Here is a 23519-nt window from a genome sequence, read left to right as displayed (position 1 = left end):
AGTGAAACTGAAATCACCAATCTCCTGATAAACATTTAAAAATAAAAATCATAAACATGCTCACAGAGCTACAGAAAAATATTCAAGACCTCAAGGGGGAATTCAAGAAAGAGAAACTTTGAAAAATATAATATCCAAAATCAAACATACAATGGAGGAATTTAAAAGCAGATTAGATGAAGCAGAAGAAATGATAAAACAGAAATTAGAGAAGAGGAATACAAAGAAGCTGAGGCATAGGGAGTAAAAAGGATCTCAAAGAATGAAAGAATATAGAGAGAACTGTGTGACCAATCCAAACAGAACAATATTTGCATTATAGGGATACCAGAAGGAGAAGAGAGATTAAAAGGGATAGAAAGTATCTTTGAGGAGGTAATTGCTAAAAACATCCCAGTCTGGGGAAGGAGATAGTCTCTCAGGCCATGAGGTGCACAGATCTCCCAACACAAGGTACCCAAGGAAGACAAAACCAAGACATATAATAATTAAAATGGCAAAGATCAAGGATAAGAACAGACTATTAAAAGCAGCCAGAGAGAGAAATAAGATCACATACAAAAGAAAGCCTATCAGGCTATAAACAGACTTCTCAGCAGAAATCTTACAGGCCAAAAGGTAGTGGCATGATGTATTTAATGCAATGAAGCAGAAGGGCCTTGAACCAAGAATACTTTATCCAGCAAGATTATCATTTAAATTTGAAGGAGGGATTAAACAATTTCCAGATAAGCAAAAGCTGAGAGAATTTATCTCCCACAAGCCATCTATCTCTACAGTGTATTTTAGAGGGACTGTTATAAATGGAAGAGTTCCTAAAGCTAAGTTGCTGTCACCAGAGAAAATAAAACCACAATAAAGGAAGTAGACCAATTAATTACTAACCAAATAAAATATTAAATCAACTACCCATAATGTCAGCCAAGGGATATACAAAGAGTAAAGATTATGATACCTAATACATAAAGAATGGAAGAGGAAGAAAATGGAAGAAAAAAAAAGAACCTTTAGATTGTGTTTAAAATAGTGTAATAAGTGAGTTATGTCAGACTGTTAGATAGTAAAGAAGCTATCCTAGAACCTTTGGTAATCACGAATCTAAAGCCTGCAATGGCAATAAGTAAATATCTATCAATAATCATCCTAAATGTAAATGGTCTGAATGCATGAATCAAAAGACACAGAGTTTCAGAACGGATAAAAAAACAAGACTTGTCTATATGCTGCCGACAAGAGAGTCACTTCAAACACAAAGACATACAGACTAAAAGTGAAGGAATGGAAAAAGATATTTCATGCAACTAATAGGGAGAAAAAAGCGAGAGACACAGTACTTGTACCAGGCAAAATAGACTTCAAAAAAACAAATAACAGGAGACAAAGAAGGACATTACATAATGATAAAGGGGTCAGTTCAACAAAAGGATATAACCATTATAAATATCTATGCACCCAACATAGAGGCAGCTACATATGTGAAACAAACATTAACAGAATTAAAGGGGGAAATAGAATGCAATGCATTTATTTTAGAAGACTTCAACACACCACTCACTTCAATGGACAGATCAACCAGAAAGAAGAAAAGTAAGGAGGAAGAGGCACTGAACAACACATTAGAACAGATGGACCTAGCAGACAGCTACAGAACAGTCCACCCAATAACAGCAGGATACACATCTTTCACAAGTACACATGGAACATTTTCAAGAATAGATCATATAGTAGGCCACAAAAAGAGCTTCAGTAAGTTCAGAAGGATTAAAATTGTACCAACCAGCTTCTCCTACCACAATGGTATGAAACTACATATAAATTATGCAAAGAAAACAAAAGAGGCCACAAACACATGGATTCACAACATGCTTCTAAATAATCAATAGATCAATGACCAAATAAAACCAGACTATCAAGCAATATATGGAGACAAATGAAAACAGTAACTCAACCCTGCAAAATATGTGGGACACAGCAAAGGCCGTGCTGAGAGGGAAGTATATTACAATACAGGCTTACCTCAGGAAAGAAGATCAATTCCATAAGATCATTCTACACTCACAATTAATGCAAGTAGAAAGACTAACAAATGAGGCCCAAAGTCAGTTGAAGGAGGGACATAATAAAGATCAGAGAAGAAATAAATAAAATCGAGAAGAATAAAACAATAGAAAGAATCAGTGAAAGCAGGAACTGGTTCTTCAAGAAAATAAACAAAATAGATAAACCCCTAGCCAGACTTATCAAGAAAAAGAGAGTCAACACACATCAACAGAATCAGAAACGAGAAAGGAAAAATCACTACAGACACCACAGAAATACAAAGAATTATTAGAGAATACTATGAAAGATTATATGCTAACAAATTGGATAACGTAGAAGAAATGGACAATTGCCTAGAAAAATACAACCTTCTAAGGCTGACCTAGGAAGAATCAGAAAATCTGAAAGGATTAATTACCAGCAATGAAATTGAAATGGTAATCAAAAACTACCTAAGAACAAAACTCCTGGACCAGAAGGCTTCACCACTGAATTTTATCAAACATTTAGTGAAGACCCAATATCATCCTCCTTAAAGTTTTCCAAAAAATAGAAGGGGAGGTAATACTTCCAAACTCATTCTATGAAGCCACCATTACTCTAATACCAAAACCAGGCAAAGACACCACAAAAAAAGAAAACTACAGACCAATATCCCTGATGAACATAGATGCAAAAATACTCAACAAAATATTAGCAAACTGAATTCAAAAATACATCAAAAAGATCATACATCATAATCAAGTGGGATTTATTTCAGGGATGCAAAGATGGTACAATATTTGAAAATCTATCAACATCATCCATTACATCAATAAAAAGGACAAAAGTCATATGATCATCTCCATAGATGCTGAAAAAGCATCTGACAAAATTCAACATTCATTCATGATAAAAACTCTCAACAAAATGGGTATAGAGGCAAGTACCTCAACATAATAAAGGCCATATACAACAAACCCATGGCCAACTTCATACTTAACAGTGAGAAACTGAAAGTTTTTCCTCTAAGTTTGGGAACAAGACAAGGATGTCCACTCTGCCCACTTTTATTTAACATAGTACTGGAGGTACTAGCCACAGCAATCAGACAAGACAAAGAAATGAAAGGCATCCAGATTGGTAAGGAAGAAGTTAAACTGCCACTATTTGCAGATAACACTGTACTGTATACAGAAAACCCTAAAGACTCCACCAAAAAATATCAGAACTAATAACTGGATTCAGCAAAGCTGCACGACATAAAATTAATACATGGAAATCTGTTGCATTCCTATCTACTAACAATGAAGTATAGCAAAAAGTAAAATCAGGGAAACAACTCCATTCACAATTGCATCAGAAAGAATAAAACACCTAGGAATAAACCTAACCAAGGAGGTGAAAGACCTGTACTGTGAAAACTATAAGGCAATTATGAGAGAAATTAAAGAGGACACAAATAAATACAAATCTATACCAGGCTCGTGATTAGGAAGAATTAATATTGTCAAAAAAGCCATCCTGTCCAAAGCAATTTCCAGGTTCAATGCAATCCCTACCAAAAATACCAATGGCGTTTTTTAATGAACTAGAGCAAATAATCCTAAAATTCTTATTGACCCACAAAGACCATGAATAGCCAATGCAATTTTGAGAAAGAAGGAGAAAGCTGGGGGTTTTGTGCTCCCTGACTTCAATCTATACCATAAAGCAAAACAGTACGGTACTGGCACAAGAACACACCCACAGATCAATGGAACCGAATAGAGAGCCCAAGTATAAACTCATGAATAAATGGTCAATTAATATATGATAAAGGAACCATGAACATACAATGGTAAAAGACAGTCTCTTTAATAAGTAGTGTGGGCAAAACTGGACAGCTACATGCAAGAGAATGAAACTGGATTCTTACTGTCTAAGTCCATACACAAAAGTAAAACAAAATTGATTAAACACCTGACTGTAAGAGATGAAAGCATAAAACTCTTAGAATAAAACATAGGCAAAATCTCTTGAACATAGAATGAGCAATTTTTTTCTGGACACTTCTCCCCATGAAAGAGAAACAAAATAAAAAATGAACAAGTGGGACTACATCAAACTAAAAAGCTTCTGTGCAGCAACGGACACCATCAACAGAACAAAAAAGCAACCTACAGTAATTGGAGAATATATTTGTAAATGATTTTCCAGTAAGGGGTAAATGTATTTTAAAAAAAAAACACCCCCCAAGGAAAAATGCAAAATATATAAGGAACTCATACACCTCAACACCAGAAATATAAATAACCTAATTAAGAAATGGGCAGAAGATCTGAACAGACATTTTTCCAAAGAAGAAATACATATGGCCAATAGGCATGTGAAAAGAACTCCACATTGCTAATCACCAGGGAAATGCAAGTCAAAACACAATGAGATACCTCATACCAGTTAGAATGGCCTCTATCCAAAAGACAAAAAGTAACACGTGTTGAGGAGGATGAGGAGAAAAGGAAACCCTCCTACACTGTTGATGGGATTGTAAATTGGTACAGCTACTGTAGAAGGCAGTATGGAGGTTCCCCAAAACACTAAAAATAGAAATACCATATGACCTAGTAATTCCACTTTTAGGAATGTTTCAGAAAAAAACAAAATCCCTGATTCCAAAAAATATATGTACCCTATGTTTACTGATGCATCATTTACAAAAGCAGCCATAGTGTCCACCAATAGGTGAAAGGATAAAGAGGATATGGTACATACCCACAATGGAATACTATTAAGCCACACAAAAGAAAGAAATGCTGCCATTTGCGACAACATGGATGTACCTAAAGGGTATTATGTTATGTGAAATAAGCCAGGTGGAGAAAGACTGATACCATATGATTTCACTTACATGTGGAATCTAAAACAAAACAAAACAAAATGAACGAAACAGCAGTAGACTTAGAGACACTGAGAAGTGACTGGTGGTTACCATGGGCAAGGAGTTGGGGTGAGTGGGTGGTGTGGATGAAGAAGATAAAGATGCAAAAAATCTCAATCATAATGTAAGTTGGTCATGGGAATGAAAGTGCACCATCAAGAAAACTGCCAATGGTTCTGTAACATACTTCAGCGTTGACAGATACTGCACCAGTTGGGGTGGATTTAATAATGTGTTTACCTGCTCAACCATTGTCTTGTATACTTGAATCCAGTATAATATTGTCTATCATCTATACTTCAATTAAAAAAATATTCACACTTACATCACAGAGATGCAAGATTGTGAAATATAATCTTTGCAAACTAAATACATTAAAAAAGCACTTTCAAAAAGAATCTGGTTTCCTTATCCCTAAAAATAAGATTTGTAAAGCAATACAAAATACTTATATAATTCATTACAATAAACAGAAACATTAAGTTATAAAGCATTCAATGAAAGATTGGAAGACATTCCATAAAATACAGCATCTACTTTTGAAAAATAACACAAAATAAAAAGCCTTTATTAGTGACTTATTTCTTAACATAATTTAAAACAACTTAATTCAAGAACAAGTATTATAATTGACAAAGAACCAGTTTACTCATTTGAGACAGAGATGAGCTAAAGTTTTTTTTTTTTTGGTTACAACTAGAAATAGTGCCAAGCAGGTCTAGAGAAAAATTATGAAAGGCATAAATATGGAAAAGAAGGAAAGAAAATATTAGAACTATATATGCAGCAAATTTCATGACTTAAAAAAATTACCAGAGAATGAATTCCATAAATTTGGGTTCAGGATATAGTAAAATTAAAATACATCCCAACATACCAGTATCAGTGATTGAAAACAGAATGAGAAAAAGTAAAATAAGCATAAACATTTAAGATATTTTAACACATAAGGAAAATATTCTTTAAAAAAAATTTCTTATGACTAGACTAAAACTACTACAGCATGGAATGACTTATGGCTCAGAATGCTAGAGCCTCAATATTACTGTTTTGTGTGATAGACTATTGTTTTAAAGAAATATCCTGGCTGTACCTTTGGGTGCATCTTTGGTCTGTGAAAATACAAATGTAGGGACATCCTCTATTATCTAACCTCATTTACCTTCAAAAGATGCAAGTTCTAGCCATGATGAACTAACAGGAATTAGATTTACCTTTCTGCTATGAACAACTCAACAGACATGTAACACAAATGTGTATGTGTTATATGAAAAAAACATATGAAACAACTATTTTGAGGTAATGGTTGACAGACACCACAGGGTTGTAATCCTTGAAAGAAGAGTAATACATGGCAATTAGATCCACACTCACCCTGGCTTCCTGCCTCAGGATTCTTTCCAAACTAGAGTACAAGAAAGCGGAACCTGAAGAGAGAATAACAGTCTCACTCGGTACAGGAAACGAAGATTGGAGTTTGGGACTGCTTAGGCATTGGGAACTTGAAGGGCATAGTAACAGAAATTAGAGGGCTGCATAAAGAAGGAGTTCTAGAAATATACCAAGGAGTCTCCTCAAGCCTTTGGTTGAATACTAAATTGCCTATGAACAAAGCAAGTAGACTTTGCAAGTAAATGCAAGCAAGCTATATCAGAAAACATCCAACAGAGTGCTGTGAACCAAATACAAATTATAGTGATCACACAGTAATAGGAAAATATCTGAGTTTTTAACCAGAGGAAAGAGCTTGAAAAATACTCTAGTAAAACCTGACCAAGCCTTGAAATAAGCAAGGTGACCTACTAGTTAATTCTTTAAACACTTTACTTTTAAAATGAGGAGAACAAAATCCACTCAATGTTGTATCATAATGTCCAAGACACAAAAAAAACTATATAGAATTATTTAGACTGGAGAAAAAGCAGGAAAATAGAGAAGTATAACCAGATGAAAAATAAATAATAGAGATGACACAGATGTTGAAATTGACACACAAAGACTTTAAAACAGCTAGATGTTTGTGGATTTAAGAGAAAAGATGGCCACAATAAATTAGCAGATGGAAATCTTAGTAGAGAAATATAGAAACTATGTATGGATTTATATGTGCATATATCTACATATATCAATGAAAGTCTAGATCCAAAAAATACAATATATGAAATACAATCCACTGATGTGCTTGAACAGGAGCATGAACACTACAGAAAATATCAGTGAACTTTAAGTCAGGGCACCAGAAACTAAACTAAAGTATAGAGAATAAGAACACCTTATGTGTGTATATAGATGTCAGGGAGAACAGTGACCTATGAAATGAAACATCAAGTGGTTTAACATGTAACTGGAATTCCAGAAGGAGAAGGGACAATCTGGGGCAGAAAACCTGAAGAAACAGTGGCCCACAATTTTCCAAATTTGATGAAAAATATCAACTCAGATCTAAGTTCAGTGAACCCCAAATAGAACAAGCAAAAAACTCACCGAGTCAAATGCTAACAAACCAAACACACACACAAGTTTCATAATGCAGAACTAGTAATAAGGATTCAAACGATGTACTTGGATATATTCTGTTTTGTGTCTTTTAAAATAAAAATCTGAATTAATGTCAAGGGTTGGGATGCCATCTGCAGTTAAAAAAAACACCAATGTAGAGGACACGGATATGTTGTACTTCAAATAATTTTTCATAAACAGCTTTTCTGACAACAAAGGCTTGTTTAGGTTATTTTGTCTATGTCTAGGATGGATCAAAGTTGTTCAACAGCATCAACTTCAACAGCGGCAAAAAAAAGTTGCTTGAGTTTGTGTTTCATACCTGGGAAAACTCTAAGTACTCCTCTAGTGACATAAACACTCACTTCCCCAGAACTACTCCTGAGGAGATTCCTAAGACACTATATTTCACTCAAAATCTTCACTGCCTTTATCACCCGCAGTATTCAGGTAAGAGAAAAAGGACAAATGGAATTTTCAAACTTAAGGTGGGTAAACTTTCAGGAATTCTTAGACTTCCTTAGCTTAAAGTGTTTTTTGTTTGCTTTGGCCCTGAGTGATAGTGAGGTCAATTTCCTCAGGAGCCCACTAACTGTGTCCCAGTGAACTAAAACTAAGCATTTTATATATCTGGGACTACTACCCCCAACTCCAGTTTCTACATTTTTCCAGGCTAATATAGCTGAGAATTGTACAGTACACACAGTTTTGCATTCAAACATGTTGAAGAAACAACCTTCTCATCATTTAAAACTCAGACTACATTCTGGAAACTGCCTTCTAATAAATAAAGGCACTGTGAACAACTAACAAAATGGTAAAATGGGGTGATGATCCCTATAATCACATCTCTCAAATACAGAGACACAGGCCAATCTGAAATCAATACAAGATTGTCACAACAGGACACCCCAGACTGGAGATAACAAGGAAAATTCAGAAGCAAATGACTCCAAAAGGAAGACAGTTTCCTTACAGTCTATTGGATCAACTGATGATGACATGAAATGTATCATCTGCCCAAGACCCATGGTGTAAGATGACCAGAAACACTGGCATTCTTTTTAATGTGCACACCATAGTTCTTTATTTTCTAACTACATTTTGTTCCCCTCTTTGCCAGTTTAATGTTTTGGATTTTTGACAGACACTTGTTACCTCTTCATTATGATACTTGTAGAATCCCCACTCTTAATAGTGATCTTTGCAGCCTTAGTCAGTCCTTGGTATAAATCCAATACCTGGCTAATATTTATTCATGAGTCAGCTAAAATAATGTTAATTAACTATTAATTAAACTGACTGTTGGGCTTGTACTTTGTGTATACCTGTCATCTTCCTTGGTGCCAATTCCTTGTAATCAGTTGGTTTCCTAGGTTATTGGACTCAAACCCCATGTAACTTCTCAAATGACAAACAATTTTTTTAAACAGGCATTAAGCTAATACACTCATATCTGGACCAGACTAAGCAATCTGCATTGCCATTCATCAGGCTGCAAGGACAGACACAAATCCAATTGTAAATCAACATGAAACAGTGTTTCTCCCAAGGATATGAGGCATATGTAAAGTATCACATGATGACTCCCCCTCTCTGAAATACCACTGCTTTCTTCCTGAAAAAAACATTTTCTAAATCATAGGTTGTCAAAAACTTTGCTGTATGAAATCATATTCATTAGAATGAATAAGTCTATTCTTGCCTGGAAGATCTAAGTCACTGACAAAGAAAAGTTTCCTTAATTTCTAACTGAGATACAGAGCTCCATATAAAGAGGTTTCTGAATACAACATGCCAAGTTTCTGAGGAAACAGGCCTCTGGTGGAGTGAGGGGAAGAGGAGGAAGACTAGTCCTAACAGATTTTAACAGGTATTATAAACACATAAAAATCAAAAGTATGCTACTGGTACATAACTAAACATATTAATGCAACAGAACAGAATTTCCAAAAATATATGTGGAGTCCTAAAATATATGTGGCAATTTAGTACATAATAAAGGTGGCATATCAAATCCCTCAGTGAATATAAAGTTTTTAATAAATAGCATTCAGACAAATGAACAGTCATTTAGAAAGAAACTGAATTTGAATCCATATTCCATATCTTTTATCAATAAATTAACACCTTATATCAAGGATTTAAACATTTTTAAAAAAACAAAACTGTAAAAATATAAGAAACAATAGAATTCTTTTATAACCTAAAATCAGGAAGGTCTTGCTAAGTATGATACCAAATCCAAAAGCTATACAAGAAAGAATAAATTAGACTACATTAATTTAATAACAATACAGCTGCTTAAAATAAAGAAGATAGTTTTATAATGGAATAATAACTTTACTACTTTTCTGTTTAATATCTGAAGCCCAAAGAGTTCAGATTATATAAAAAACACAATTAGTCTCAGCAATCTGGTACTAACAAAAGGATAAACTCTTGCATTACTGGTTTAACTATGAAAAGGCCTCATTGAAACTGATAAAGGAAGGATACTCTAACTCTCCACTGACCTAGATTTCCAAGCTGTATCCAGAAAGCTAGAAATATTTGGGTTCAAGAAAACTCAGACTTAACAAAATGCTCATCTGCAATAATTCTAATCAGCCTAAATATTTAATCAATTATCTTCCTCCATTATGGCTTATAATTTCTATCTTATTTTACCATAAAGTATTTTAAATCTCTTTGAAAGCAATATGCATTTAAGCCAATTTAACCACACCTAAAATTTCTTTGTAAATCTGTTCTTCTAAATTAATGTGGCTAAAATGACAAATAACTATTGATATAAAACTTATCTGTCAATGATTAACTGAATAACAATCAATTTCACCTCTTAATTATGTATTTTAGAAAAGATTCATCTTAGTGTTAACCTGACTAAAAAAACTGAAACCAACCCAAATGTCCAAAAATTGAGAATGATTCAACTACAATAGATAAACTAATGAAATAAGATGCATTTATTAAATATACTGGTTATAAAAGGCTAGGCTAATATATGAAAAATACTTTTGACTATGTCAAATAAAATCTTATATATAGTATAAATTCAGCCATGTAAAAATATACATGCAAATACATGAAGACAATTCAACAAAATATTATCTGTGGGTTGGCACTGGTGTGATCATGAGTGATGTAAATTTTTTTTTCCTCTTGTAAATTTTCTGCAATGGACATATATTACCTTTACAATTAGAAAGTAAAAACTAATTATAAACCAAGGGAATTCCATTATAAACCAGAGAGCAACCTCTATTTTAGAGGTATTCTGATGTGTTGAAGTATGTAGTCTCAGTCTCATATTTTATTATTCCAAGAAAGCCCACAAGAATACCCAGCTCAACCCTCCAAAACCACCAACTGAAATGTATACCAAACACATACAATTTATCTCTGAGGCTGTCCGTTCAGCTCTGGCATTCCTGTTTGTAGATCTAATGGTATGACGAATGATTGCATGGGGCTGTGAATGTAAGCATAATATACACACTTAAAAAAATTTCAGTAATAAACTTAAAAGGTCAAGCTTTCTCTTTTATAAGTGATCATTTTTTGACAAATATGACTAACTACTAATAGAGTAAATTATAGGTTAAATGTAAAAAGTACAATAAACACCAAGATACTTTGTTTATTCACTTATTCCATATCTATACTGTATAAAATACTGAAGAGATTCAAAGAAAGTCAGACATCTTATTTCAAAGAGCATATAGTCTAGGAAAATAAGACACACAAATACTTAAAAGATTAGAAAATGGTAAGTGCCATTCATTAATAGATTACTATTAATGATCAGAGGAAGGGGAAATGACTTCCACCTGAAGAAGCAGAGAAGTTCTTCATGACAGAGCCATAATCTGGCCTGGAGCACTGATGGACAAGTAGGCACAGCATGTGCAGCAATGTGGGAAGAATTCTAGACAGCAGAAAGAATGTGAATGAAGTGATACAAGAAGATATGGAAAATTTGGAGTGTTTAGGGACTCAGAGTTGGTTATTATTAGGCTGCAGGAAAGATTAGGTGAAGAGATGACAAAGCTGGAAAGAGAAACTGTGGCTGAGTGAGATTATGAGAGTCTCTGAATGTTAGGCTAGGCCTCTCAATTTTATTTTCTTGGCAAAGGAATTTTTTGAGATTTTAGAGAAGGGGAATGGCATTACCAGAGTCAGCTCTAAGAGCAATCAGATGGGGAGAAATACTGAATGCAGGGAGACTGAGTTAGAATATTATAAATCAGGCAAGAAACTTACTATTTCAACACTTTTGTATAAGCTCCTGATCCTCTGAAACTACTTTCAGCTCAACCCTATCTACCAAATTTCTGATAACTCATACTCTTTCACTGATGACTAAGACACTGGCTCATATGCTTTTCTCTACATTAATACACACCATCAAACCAAGGGGCTTCAAAAGCCCATTGTTTTGGACTTAAGTTTTCTGACCTCATCTCTAAAGATACTCTCTCATACTTCAATGCAGTCTAATACTATTCCTAAGATCACACTCTGGACCCTGTCATCAGCTCTGATACACAAATTCACACTATCCTTTATGTGCTTTACTCTTTATGCTTACTCTCCCATTCACTCCCATTATACTTTTTTAATGTTCACATTAGAACCTCAAGTTCATCAATCCATTACCTTCTCACTCTCCAATAGCATTTCTCTTATCTTCACTTTTCTTTCCACCCAATTTGTATCTGGTGATCCACAATTGCAAGCAATCTCTTGCCAATATCCTTAATTCCCTTCGTCCCACTGTCCTTCAGTACACTGGCATGCCAAAATCACAACCTTGGATGAATTAAGCTAGCTAGCTTTGTGTTTACATCTGAGACATCAATCACTGCTGGAGGAAGATTACACAGCAGAACACACTGAAAATTCAATACCTACTGCAAAGAACTGTTTTGAGTGTAAGATGAGTTAACATGGAAATTATCTGGCCTAACATTTGGTACACAATGATTACTAATGAGTGTTAGTAGTTATCCTGATACTTGTACGATACAATTAAAAAGTTAAGAACATGAAATAGAAAACTTCCTTCAACAAATAGTAACAGATGAAGTTTAGTTCTATAGTCCTGCCAGAAATTAAAAGGGAAACAAAGGCATAAAAGTAATGAAGAGACAGATTCTAAGAGATACAGAAATAAAAAGGAATCATAAAAGGAAAAGAGATATATATATAAGAGGAGCTTCTACAAATACAACTGGTGAAAAAATACAGTTGTGTTACATATAAGCATAAATAGGTCACTGCCAGTGGGCAGGAAATTCTGTATTCCTGATTTACAAGTTCTGTTGCTAAATATATAATTGTTAAATATAAAATAATATTTTAAATAAATAAAATTATAAATTTATAAGTTAAGTAAAAATATGAATAAATATATATAATTGTTAAAAAATTCTATAGTATTTTCAGAGAAGGCTAGAATAGTTAGGAACAGTTACACATGTAATTATGTAACAAATAACAGTCTAGAGCAAGTACTGGAAAGGATAAAATTTCTATGAGAACTTCAACTTAATTTTCAAAAATTATTTGTATTGTATTAATGAACTGTGAAATACATAGACAACAAAAATGACCAATTGGATTCCTAGGAAGTTTCTATTGTGCAAAATAATGTATACATGTGCTCTGGCTAAACTTGTTTGTTCTCTTAGTCCAAAGTAATGTTCCTACAACCTTTATTTCCTTGGAAATAGATATCCTTTCCCTTTAAATACAGATCTTCACTATAGAAATTGAGATCTAGGGAGAAGAAAAAGCACTCTTGGATTTATAGAAGAGGGAAAGGAACATTTTTGATACTAATCTTATACCTCTTAATAACTTCAGGCAAACTAAGAAAATAAAATGATACAGTGTTAGGAAGAAAAGTGTCAACTGGTTATGTTACACATGTAATACAACAATTAAAAAAATTTATCAACTAGTAATTATATGCAGGATAAGTATAGTTTATGTTGCTAATTAACCTTTGTAGCTAAAATTGTTTTAACTAACTTAAAAGAATGAATTAGAAAACAAACTTTAAGGCCATATCAAACATTTATTTTCAAATATTAAATTACAAACACTCCTTACTTCAAAGTCATCGTCATCTCCTTCAGTGTAATGTGCATGGTTGTCTGGATTGTTCACTTTGTCCAACAGTTCAACTGCTAGGGCCCTAGAGAGACCTGGCTGCCCTACAAAAGTATGCTAAGCAAAAACAAAGCAAAACAAAATTTCATGAATATGCTTTTACATCTATAGTTTATAGAAAATGTTATTTTTATTTTTCCATTCAGTAACTATCAAAGACAAGCACATGGGAGCTTACTGATACAAATCAATTAGAGAATGTATTAGTAAAAATATTAATCAGAGAACCGTAATTATATATCATAAAACTAAGTAACCTTTGTGGAGTAAATTTGTAACATAAATTATTTCTCTATGGAAAGTTATCTAATGTAAAATTACAATCTTGGCTATAAAAATAACATTCATTACTCATGTCATTATACTGACATGCAAATGAATACTGTGATACAGTGCATTTCACAATAAGAAAAAAGCATATGTATTCTATATTTGCATACATTTAATTCAGTAGTTATGCTAATATAGACATACTATTAAATTTTATGACATTTAATGTTTTCTTAGATTGCTGTAATTATTGATTTTTTCTAATATAAAATTATTTTACAAACGCATATACACACAGATCATTCTATATATTTACATAAGAAGCCAAGAAAATCAATTAATTTTAGATGACAGCAATATTTTTCAGAGTTTTCTCTAAGGCAGGGGTTGGCAAACTATAGCCAATGGGCAAAATCTGGTGTCCTGCCTCTTTTTATAAATAAAGTTTTATTAGGTATTAAAGCCATACCTATTTCGAGTGTACTGTCTATGACAGCTTTTGCGGTACAATGGCAAAGCTGAGTATTTGTGATAGAAACTATATGGCCTACAAAGCCTAAGATATTTGCTATTTGGTTCTTTACAGAGTTTGTTGACCCCTCCTGTAAGAAATCACTAACATTTTTACGTTAAAAAATACAAATACTTTTGTTTTAGTGATATGCCTAATTACTGCATGGCTAGAGAAAATTCCCCTATAATTTCAATGACTTACAGTCAGAAGTCTTTCAGCAGTTGGTCTTTTTTTGGGGTTTTTGGTTAGTGCTATTTTGACAAAATTATGGAATGTTGATGACCTTTAAATAAAAAGAGATATGTACAAATATTTCAACAATAGTAGTTTTTTGGTGTTACTAGGTGAAATTAACTTACAAGCAGTTAGAAAGTTTGAAGCATTTTTTTTTTCTTAGGCCTCTTAGCTCTCTCTATGCCAAAAAATAAATCCAAAGCACAGTAGATCCCATAAAAATATGTGTCAGTTTTATCTCTCAGGTAAAATGCAGTTAGTTAACAGAACAATAATATACAACCTCTAAGAAATATACCAAAAACTAGAAATGGATACCTGTGTTATCTGCAGAATTTACAATGTTGTGTAACGGTGCCATTTAGGAAACAAAATGACATTTTCTCATTGCCTAATTTATTCAGTATGTAAATGATTTGCTACATCAAAACAGTTGGAAAGCCTGAAGGTAGGGTTGGTAATGTAAGAGATTATTTACACCTTTAAAAGGTCACTGACTTTCTTAGAAACAAAGGCAAAAAAGAGGGAATGATTTTAGCAACAAGAAGAGTTTTCCTGCTTCCTGCATGATGAAATGGGGAAAGGAAGACATGAATTAAAGGAATCATGTTTTGATAATTAATTAATGGCAACATTGCCAAGATTACACTGGAGGAGGGATTGGGAATGAACCCAAAAGAGGGAATATCACTGTAATTACCAATGACAGCGTACAGCAGTTCTCTAAACAGAAATCAAATCGCTGCATTACATTTGATGACTTATGGCAGAGATAACATGCACTCAGATAGCATCCATCTGAGACTGGCAGAGGTACTGCACTGGAATCTGACCGTGAATTCAGTGGTTATAGCTAGCATTCACTCATTCCTGAATGAATATTCAGTCATTCCTGCCATAAAGCTCTTCAATTACAGTTGCTTAGGAACTTAGGGTAACAAGGAATAGGAATAAACTGTCAATACAGAAGAATAGTTAGCTGTAGGATATAAACTCCTTTATTACCAGAGTGTAATCTGCCTTCCATCCTGGCATCAACCCCAAAATGGCCTTGCTTCTAAGTAATACTATGCACAGACAAGCTAATAAAACATAAAACAGTGGTGCAGAAACTGTTTTGGGGATGGGCCTCTTAGAATCTGAAATAAGATATGCACTGTCTCTCCAGAAATAGGAATATACAGAGAATTTTAGGAGAGCATGGACTCCTCACCAGAGATCCATGTACTCTGTATGAAGGATTCCTGAATTTCTGAACTTGGAAATTTTTATTTGCATAGTTTTATTAAATGTATGGGGAAGACATTTCCAGAAAAATAATTTTCAATTTTTATCATCCAACTGAAGCCATCCTTATGTACTATAAGAATAGGCAAAATTGCTTTACTTTGTAAGAGAAAGATGAGATTAGGATGAAAGTAAGTAATAATTTTTGTGAGTTTTAGGGAAGGATGGTAAAAAAAGAAAATAGGGATTGATTTTAAGTATCATGGTAACTGAGAAACCTTTTCATATCACCTTATGAAATGTATTTCTTAAACAATATGTAATTAATGGAAGTAAAGGAATACAGGCCAAAAAAATGAATCCCCAAATTCTGAATGTATTCATTTCAAATCTTTTCCTCACCATACCTCTTAACCAACCTGCCAAACACGGAGAACACTGAGAGTTTTATGAGAGCACAGATTATAAAAATCTTTTGTACTGACATGGGTTTCTTCCTATGCCTTATTACCCTAAGTTCCTAAATTCCTAAGCAACTGACCAGAAAATAAACCTAGACCCTTGCCATAGCTCTCTAAATAACTTGAGATATGTGCCTTCTGGTAAACTAATGGCCCTGGGCTTCAGTTTCATCGCCTATAGAAACAAGAGACACTCTTCAGTTGAAAATTGTATTAATTTATATATTCCTTAACTTACCATTTTGTTTTGTCCTTTAGTTTTGGAGGCTGAAAATTACTTTTGGACATTAAGAAGAGGGCCCTGAAATAAAAATTTCAGTTACAAAGCAATACCAAAATACCTTTATTACTACATCTAATAACCAGAATGAATATTCTGAAATGCATTTATATAAGATTACTACATATGCAGGTGCTGAAGAAAACTGTTATGGAATATGGAAATTAAATTTTTATACTTTGGATAACCTATGGAAAATCTCTCCTGGCTATAGAGAGGATATTTAAATTCAAACAAGCCCTTACTCACAAAGCAAAGGTATCAAATGTTAGAGATGTGTTTTATTACCATTCTGTTACATATATAACTAGAATTATATGTTAGGCACAAGTCTGTACATAAATTGTGTATCAATCTGCAACACTGGTATTAGCTTGTATATTTAATGGAAGATTGGCCTCTACAATTATTTTGGGCATACAGGCAAGTTAATGGCTACTTCCTAAGTATATTTCCCATTAAGAAAATAATTTTCCACACATTCTCTTGTTATGAATGATACAGAAGTCAACATCCAAGGGTTTTCTTCCTCTATGAATTCACCCTTGACTCATTTTCTATAGACTATGGGGATAGAAGGATGGAGGAATTAAGTAGGAAGTTCTAAAATCATCTGTTTCAGTACAGGCATACCTAGTTTTATTGTACTTTGCTTTATTACACTTTGCAGATAATTATATATTTTACAAATTGAAGGTTTGTGATAACCCTGCATTGAGCAAATCAGCACCATTTTTCTAACAGCTTTGCTCACTTTGTGTCTCTGTCACATTATGGCAATTCCCACAATATTTCAAACGTTTTCTGTATTATTATATTTGTTATGGTGATCTGTGATCAGTGATCTCTGATGTTACTTTTGTAATTAATTGCTTTGGGGGATGACAACTATGCCCATATAAAACAGCAAACTTAATAAATGTTGTGTGTTCTGACTGCTCCACCAATCAGCTGTTCACCTCTCTCTCTCTCCCTCCCTGTGGGCCTCCCTATTCCCTGAGACACAACAATACTGAATTAGATCAATTAATAACCCTACAGGGGCCACTATGTGTTCAAGTGAAAGAAAAGAGTCACACATCTTTCACTAGAAATCAAAAGCAAGAAACTCCTAAGCTTAGTAAGGAAGGCATGTGGAAAGGTGAGACAGGTTGTGAAAGCAAAGGAAAAGTTCTTGAAGGAAATCACAAGTGCTACTCCAGTGAACCCACAAATGATAAACAGCCTTATTGCTGTTTAGAGAAAGTTTTAGTGGTCTGGATAGAAGATGAAACTGGCAGCAAGATTCTCTATTCAATTCTATGAAGGCTGAGAGAGAAGTGAGGAAGCTGCAGAAGAAAAGTTGGAAGCTAGCAGAGGTTGGTTCATGAGGTTTAAGGAAAGAAGCCTCCTCCACAACATGAAAGTGCAAGGTGAAGTGCTGATGTAGAAGCTGCAGCAAGTTATTCAGAACTCACTACGAACATTAATGAAGGTGGTTACACTAAACACATATTTTCGATGTAGACAAACAGTCTTATATTAGAAGAAGATGACATCTAGAACTTTCATATCCAGAGAGAAGTCAATGCCTGGTTTAAAAGCTTCAAAAGATAGGCTGATTCTCTTGTTGGGGACTAATGCAGCTGGTGACTTAAGTTGATGTCAATGTTCACTTAACATTCTGAAAATTCTAGGGCCCTTAAGAATTATGCTAAATCTACTCTGCCTGTGCTCTATACCACCACAACAAAGACTGGGTGATAGTACATCTGTTTAGAAACATGGTTTACTGAATATTTAAAGCCCGCTGTTGAGACCTACTGCTCAGGAAAAAAGATTCCTTCCAAAATACTTCACTCGTGGACAATGATGATGCATCTGCTCACCCAAGAGCTCTGATGGAGATGTGCATTGAGATTAGATGTACAGTGAGTGTTGTTTTCATGCCCGCTGACATAACACTCATTCTGCAGCCCATATGTATCAAGGAGTCATGGTGAATTTCAAGTCTTATTGTTTAAGAAATACACTTCATAAAGCTATAGCTGCCATAGACAGTGATGCCTCTGGTGGATTTGGGTAAAGCCAACCGAAGAGCTTTTGGAAAAGATTCATTATTCTGGATGCCACGAAGAATATTTGTGATTCATAAGAAGGGTCAAATATCAACATTTATAGGAGTTTAGGAGAAGTTGATTCCAACCCTCATGGATGACATGAAGGGGTTCAAAACCTCAGTGGAGGAAGTAACTGCTAATGGGGTAGTAACAGCAAGAAAACCAGAAGTGAAGCCTGAAGATGTGACTGAACTGCTGCCATCTCACGAAAACTTGAATGGATGAGGAGTTGTATCTTATGGATGAGCAAAGAAAATGGTTTCTTGAAAGAATCTATTCCTGGTGAAAATGTGAAAATTGTTGAAATGACAACAAAGTATTTAGAATATTACACAAACTTAGTCGATAAAGCAGTGGCAGGGTTTGAGAGGACTGATTTAAATTTTGAAAGGAGTTCTGCTGTGGGTATAAGTTATCAAGCAGCATTATATGCTACAGAGAAATAGTTCATGGAAGGAAGAGTCAATTGATGCAGCAAACTTTATCATGGTCTTACTTCAAGAAGTTGCCACAGCACCCATCAGTTGGCAGCCATCAACACTGAGGTAAGACCCATCTCCATCAGCAAAAAGATTATGACTTAGTGAAAGCACCAATGATGGCTAGCATTGTTTAGCAGTATTTTAAAATAAAGGTATGTATAATATTTTTTTTAGACATAATGTGACTACACACTCTTAAGAGACTACAGTATAGTGTAAACATGACTTTTATATGTACTGGGAAGCCAAAAAATTCATTTGACTTGTTTTATTGCAATTTTTGCTTTATTGTAGAAGTCTGAAACCAAACCCACAGCATCTCTGAGGTATGCCTATATTTCCTACAAACTACTTCCAGGTTTCTAGCAAACTTCTTAGTCTTTTTTTTTTCAATACCAAAGATATTTTATCTCTTAAATTTAAAATAATTCATACATAAAGGAAAACTGAAAAACAAGTCTCTATTTCTACCACCCTTTGACATTAGTTTAAATTTTCTGCTCTTCTTAATTTAGTTTTTATCTAAATACTATCCAATTACTATATTATTATGTTAGGTAATATTGTGTTGTGTTTTTTCACTAATAATCAATTTTCCATGTTGCTTTGGTTTACACATATGTAACAGCTGTCCTTAACTACTAAAGATTTCCTTAATAATTAACCAACTATTGGATATTTAGATTTTTCCCGCTATCCTGAAATTGGTAAATCTTAGCTTTTTTTTTTCTTGGATTATTTCCTAAGTATAATTTTCCAGGCTGTGGAATCAGTGAAACAATTATAGTGTCCATAAAAAAATAACATTAAATTATTTTCCGAAAGGCATGTACTTATTGGCATTCCAGCTAAAAGTACATATCTTTTGTATTATATATCTTTAGTTTCTTGTGAGGTCAAATAGTTTTCCAAGTTTGTTTAATATCTGGTACTTGCTCACAAACAATCCAGCTTTTGCCTATATAATCTCTGAATGGGTTCCTTATGTAATATATATTAATCTGTTGTATATCATATGTCAGAACGCTCCCCATTCTATTGATTTTCTTTTTTAACTTTACACTACTTAAAATTTAAATTTTAGCCCAATTTATATTTCTTTCAAAATACCCTTCCAAATATTTTTTTTTGTGAGAGACAATACACTCTAAAATGTAAATAATAATTATACTAAGCATAGCTACATCTTCATTATCTCATTATCCAATGAACATAGAAAAAACTGTCACCTTCATTCTACCATTTGTTAATAATTCCACTTAGGACAAAAAAAACAACAACAACAAAAAACAAGTTTAATTAATTGAAGAATGAAGTAACAATTAAAAAGGCTTTTTAAATGTTAACTGTTATATTCTAGTTTGATGATTAAGGGAAATTTGTTTCACGGAAAAGCTTCAGATCATATAGACAATTCACTCTGTGTTGTCTTAGAAACAGAAATACAAGGGAGCAGGTTTTAGGTGAGATTACCCCTAAGTCCCTTATGATACCTTTACTATTTTGACATATTTGAAAATGGCTTAGAATTTCCAAGTTACCAGTTATTTCACTCCCCCTGATGACTTTATTAGCAACTGCATAATTGTAAATAGTGAGAATACCTCATTGGATGAAGATCAAACATAGGTGGCTGAAGTTCTCCAAGTTCAATTGCTGTTATTCCTACTGCCCAGATATCACAGAGCTGGTTGTAGCCACCATTCTTTTCTACTGCTGCAACTTCTGGGGCCATCCTAGGGGGAATCAGTGAATATGACATTTTTATTTTTTAAGAAGAATATGAAATTTGCTTTTTGTTACATTTGCTACACTTTTGAAAGGAAAGAAGCTGAGGGGGCTTATTAACAAAGGACCTTTAGTAAGGAAGACTTCAAAATGAACACACAGACACATATATACACATAATAAGTTATTATTTAGAAAATCTTGACTCTTCTCCTCTGAATACTGCTGCTCTGAGGAAAAGTCATGTTGTATTTTCATTTCTGTTTTGTGAGTCTTGTTATATAGTAGGGGAAAAGAAAAAGAACACCTAAATCCCTGTGAAGGCTGGAGAAAAGTTCCCAAACGCAGAGAGACTTAAAAAATTAATTGGCAGGGAGTGAAGGGGGTAAAAAGCCTTGACATTTTAGTCATAGGAAACAAGTACAAATGCAGGGAGAATGGGAGAAAGCACAGAATACTTGGGAGAGGTGACAGGACAATGCTGTCAGAGATTGGTATAGGACCATAAATTGCTTGTTATCAGTCTGTGATAAGGACAGAAATTGGGAGTAAGCATTTACACTCATCTAAATACATGATTATTTCAGTAATTCATTTTTAATTTATTTTATAACAGTTTGAGTCTTTGATGGACAGGAGATTTAAAAAAATCAGCCATTCATCACAGACAGTTTGAGAGGGTCTAGAAAGTATGTGGAAGTGAACGTTAGAGATAGGGACTAGATAATGGATAGCCTACTGATTATATAAAGAAGTTTAGATTTTATTGTGAAAATGAAAGATTTAATTATGGATGTAAAGTTGATCTGAAACTCATGACAACACAAAGGATAGTGTAGAGAAGATGAAACCAGAGTCAGGTAGCTGAGTTAAGAGGACTATTTTAAAAATACAAGATAAAAGATAAAGAACTTCTCAAAGGCAAGGGCAGAGGGGATGAAAGGGATTTACTAAGAGACTAATTTGAGTATGAAATGCTTGTGGATAATAAAATAGAACTGTTATCAAACAACTAAATGTATATAAGACTGAAGGTCAACTGGGTAGCTGAGCTGGAGATATATAATTAGGGAATTGTAAGATAAATTCTAACCGAAATAAGCAGGCGATGAGAGGCAACAAAGGGCCAGGCAGTTTATTTGAGCGCAATCCCGGGCGAGGTTCACCAGTCTGCACTGGGACAGGCTGGATGAGTCGCGCTCAGAAGGGCAGGCAGCAAGTTTTTAAAGAAGGTAGGGGGAGGCAGAGCTTAGACTTACAAGAGCTTAGCTATTGGCTAGCCTAAGACACATTTTTCAGGTTGGGAGGGGGCAGCAGCCGGGGACTTTGGCACGTCATCAGTCTCCGACGTGCTCACCCCTCCCTCCGGTGCCTCCAACCTTACATTCCAGCCTTTTGGTTATAATGGGTGCCAACTCAATCTGGTTACTTTTGGCTGAGGAGGGGCAGTGCGGGTAGCGTTGAGACTGGTGGGAGGCCAGAGGCAGCTTGGAGGGAAGAGGCGAGTACTGATGTACCCACATGGTCTTGTGCACTTCTACTGTCCGACCTCTCTATCGGTGGCCGGAGGTTCTAGCAGATATGTTGTCTTCATCTCTCAGGACAGATACATCTAGCATGATTACTCAGGCTTTGCCCCGTCTAGTACTGTAGTCTGGATGATGACAGACAGACTGAGGCTTGTTCATAGCAGGCAGCCTGGACGAAAGAATGGGAAGACGAGCATTGGGCGGGACAAGGGGGTATCTTTCTTAGGAGTGAGAAGTAAGGTAGGTAGGAGAGGTGTCCGGGGAACTTGAGATATGAGAGTATAAGGGTTAGGGATGACTGGGTGAAGAGGGACTACGGCTTCGTTGATTATCTACAGGTCTTGAACAAGCTGGTTGGCTCCTGATGGCTTCTTGACTGGAAGGATTAGAGTGTTACAGGGAGAATTAGTTGGTACAAGAAGCCTTTGGGAAAGAAGATGGTTGATGATAGGTAGGATGCCCTTATGATGGGCTTGGGAAATAGGAAATTGGGGTCTAGAAGGAGAGGAGGATGGGTCTTTGAGGCGGATGAGGACTGGAGCATGATGGCTCGACAATACAGGAGTAGAGGTGTTTCAGACTATTGGGTTAACGCTGGTCAACGGTACAGGAGGGTCTGTGGAGGGCTCAGGGCTACAAATTATATTGGCTAAGATGATGAGTGAGCTCGGTTGGGGATGACTAAGAGGCAGGGAGATAGAGGCACCAAGCTTGGAGAGATTTCTCCCTAACAAAGGGAAGGGACAGGATGGGATGACTAGAAATGAGGGGGTAAGAAGATGGCTCTCAAATGTGTAGGCTACCAGACCTGTCTCTAGAGGCTTAGAGGGGGTTCCCATGACACCCATGACCGAGACCTGGGAAGGAAGTAAACGCCCATGAAAGGAAGGTAAAACAGAGTAGGCAGCCTCCGTGTCCACCAAAAAGGAGACGGACTTACCCGCTACCCACAGCGTGGCCCTGGGCTCAGCAATGGTGATAGGGGTGTTCGAGTCCAGGCATCTTCAGTCTTTGAGTAGGCTCAGCAGGTCTGGAGGGGATTCCCTCAGGGGGGCCTGCCTTCCATGAGACTCTGTC

At 35.0% G+C, this 23519-nt stretch overlaps 1 protein-coding gene across 2 annotated transcripts in view; it reads right to left on the bottom strand.

The window, feature by feature from the left end:
- The window catches only part of MAP4K5 (mitogen-activated protein kinase kinase kinase kinase 5), a 142611-nt gene that overhangs the window by 55683 nt on the left and 63409 nt on the right, over nucleotides 1-23519 (bottom strand). For both annotated transcript variants that reach the window (XM_057488474.1, XM_036917343.2), the window contains exons 10-14: nucleotides 20790-20921; nucleotides 16563-16625; nucleotides 14604-14685; nucleotides 13559-13675; nucleotides 10835-10913 (exon numbers count right to left, since the gene is read on the bottom strand). In XM_057488474.1, the coding sequence (XP_057344457.1) occupies nucleotides 10835-10913; nucleotides 13559-13675; nucleotides 14604-14685; nucleotides 16563-16625; nucleotides 20790-20921 (473 nt within the window). The remainder of the gene's footprint in view (nucleotides 1-10834; nucleotides 10914-13558; nucleotides 13676-14603; nucleotides 14686-16562; nucleotides 16626-20789; nucleotides 20922-23519) is intronic.

Source organism: Manis pentadactyla, chromosome 11 (assembly GCF_030020395.1).
Source record: "Manis pentadactyla isolate mManPen7 chromosome 11, mManPen7.hap1, whole genome shotgun sequence".
Classification (NCBI taxonomy): Eukaryota; Metazoa; Chordata; class Mammalia; order Pholidota; family Manidae; genus Manis; species Manis pentadactyla.
This window is presented reverse-complemented; position numbering and strand designations above follow the sequence as displayed.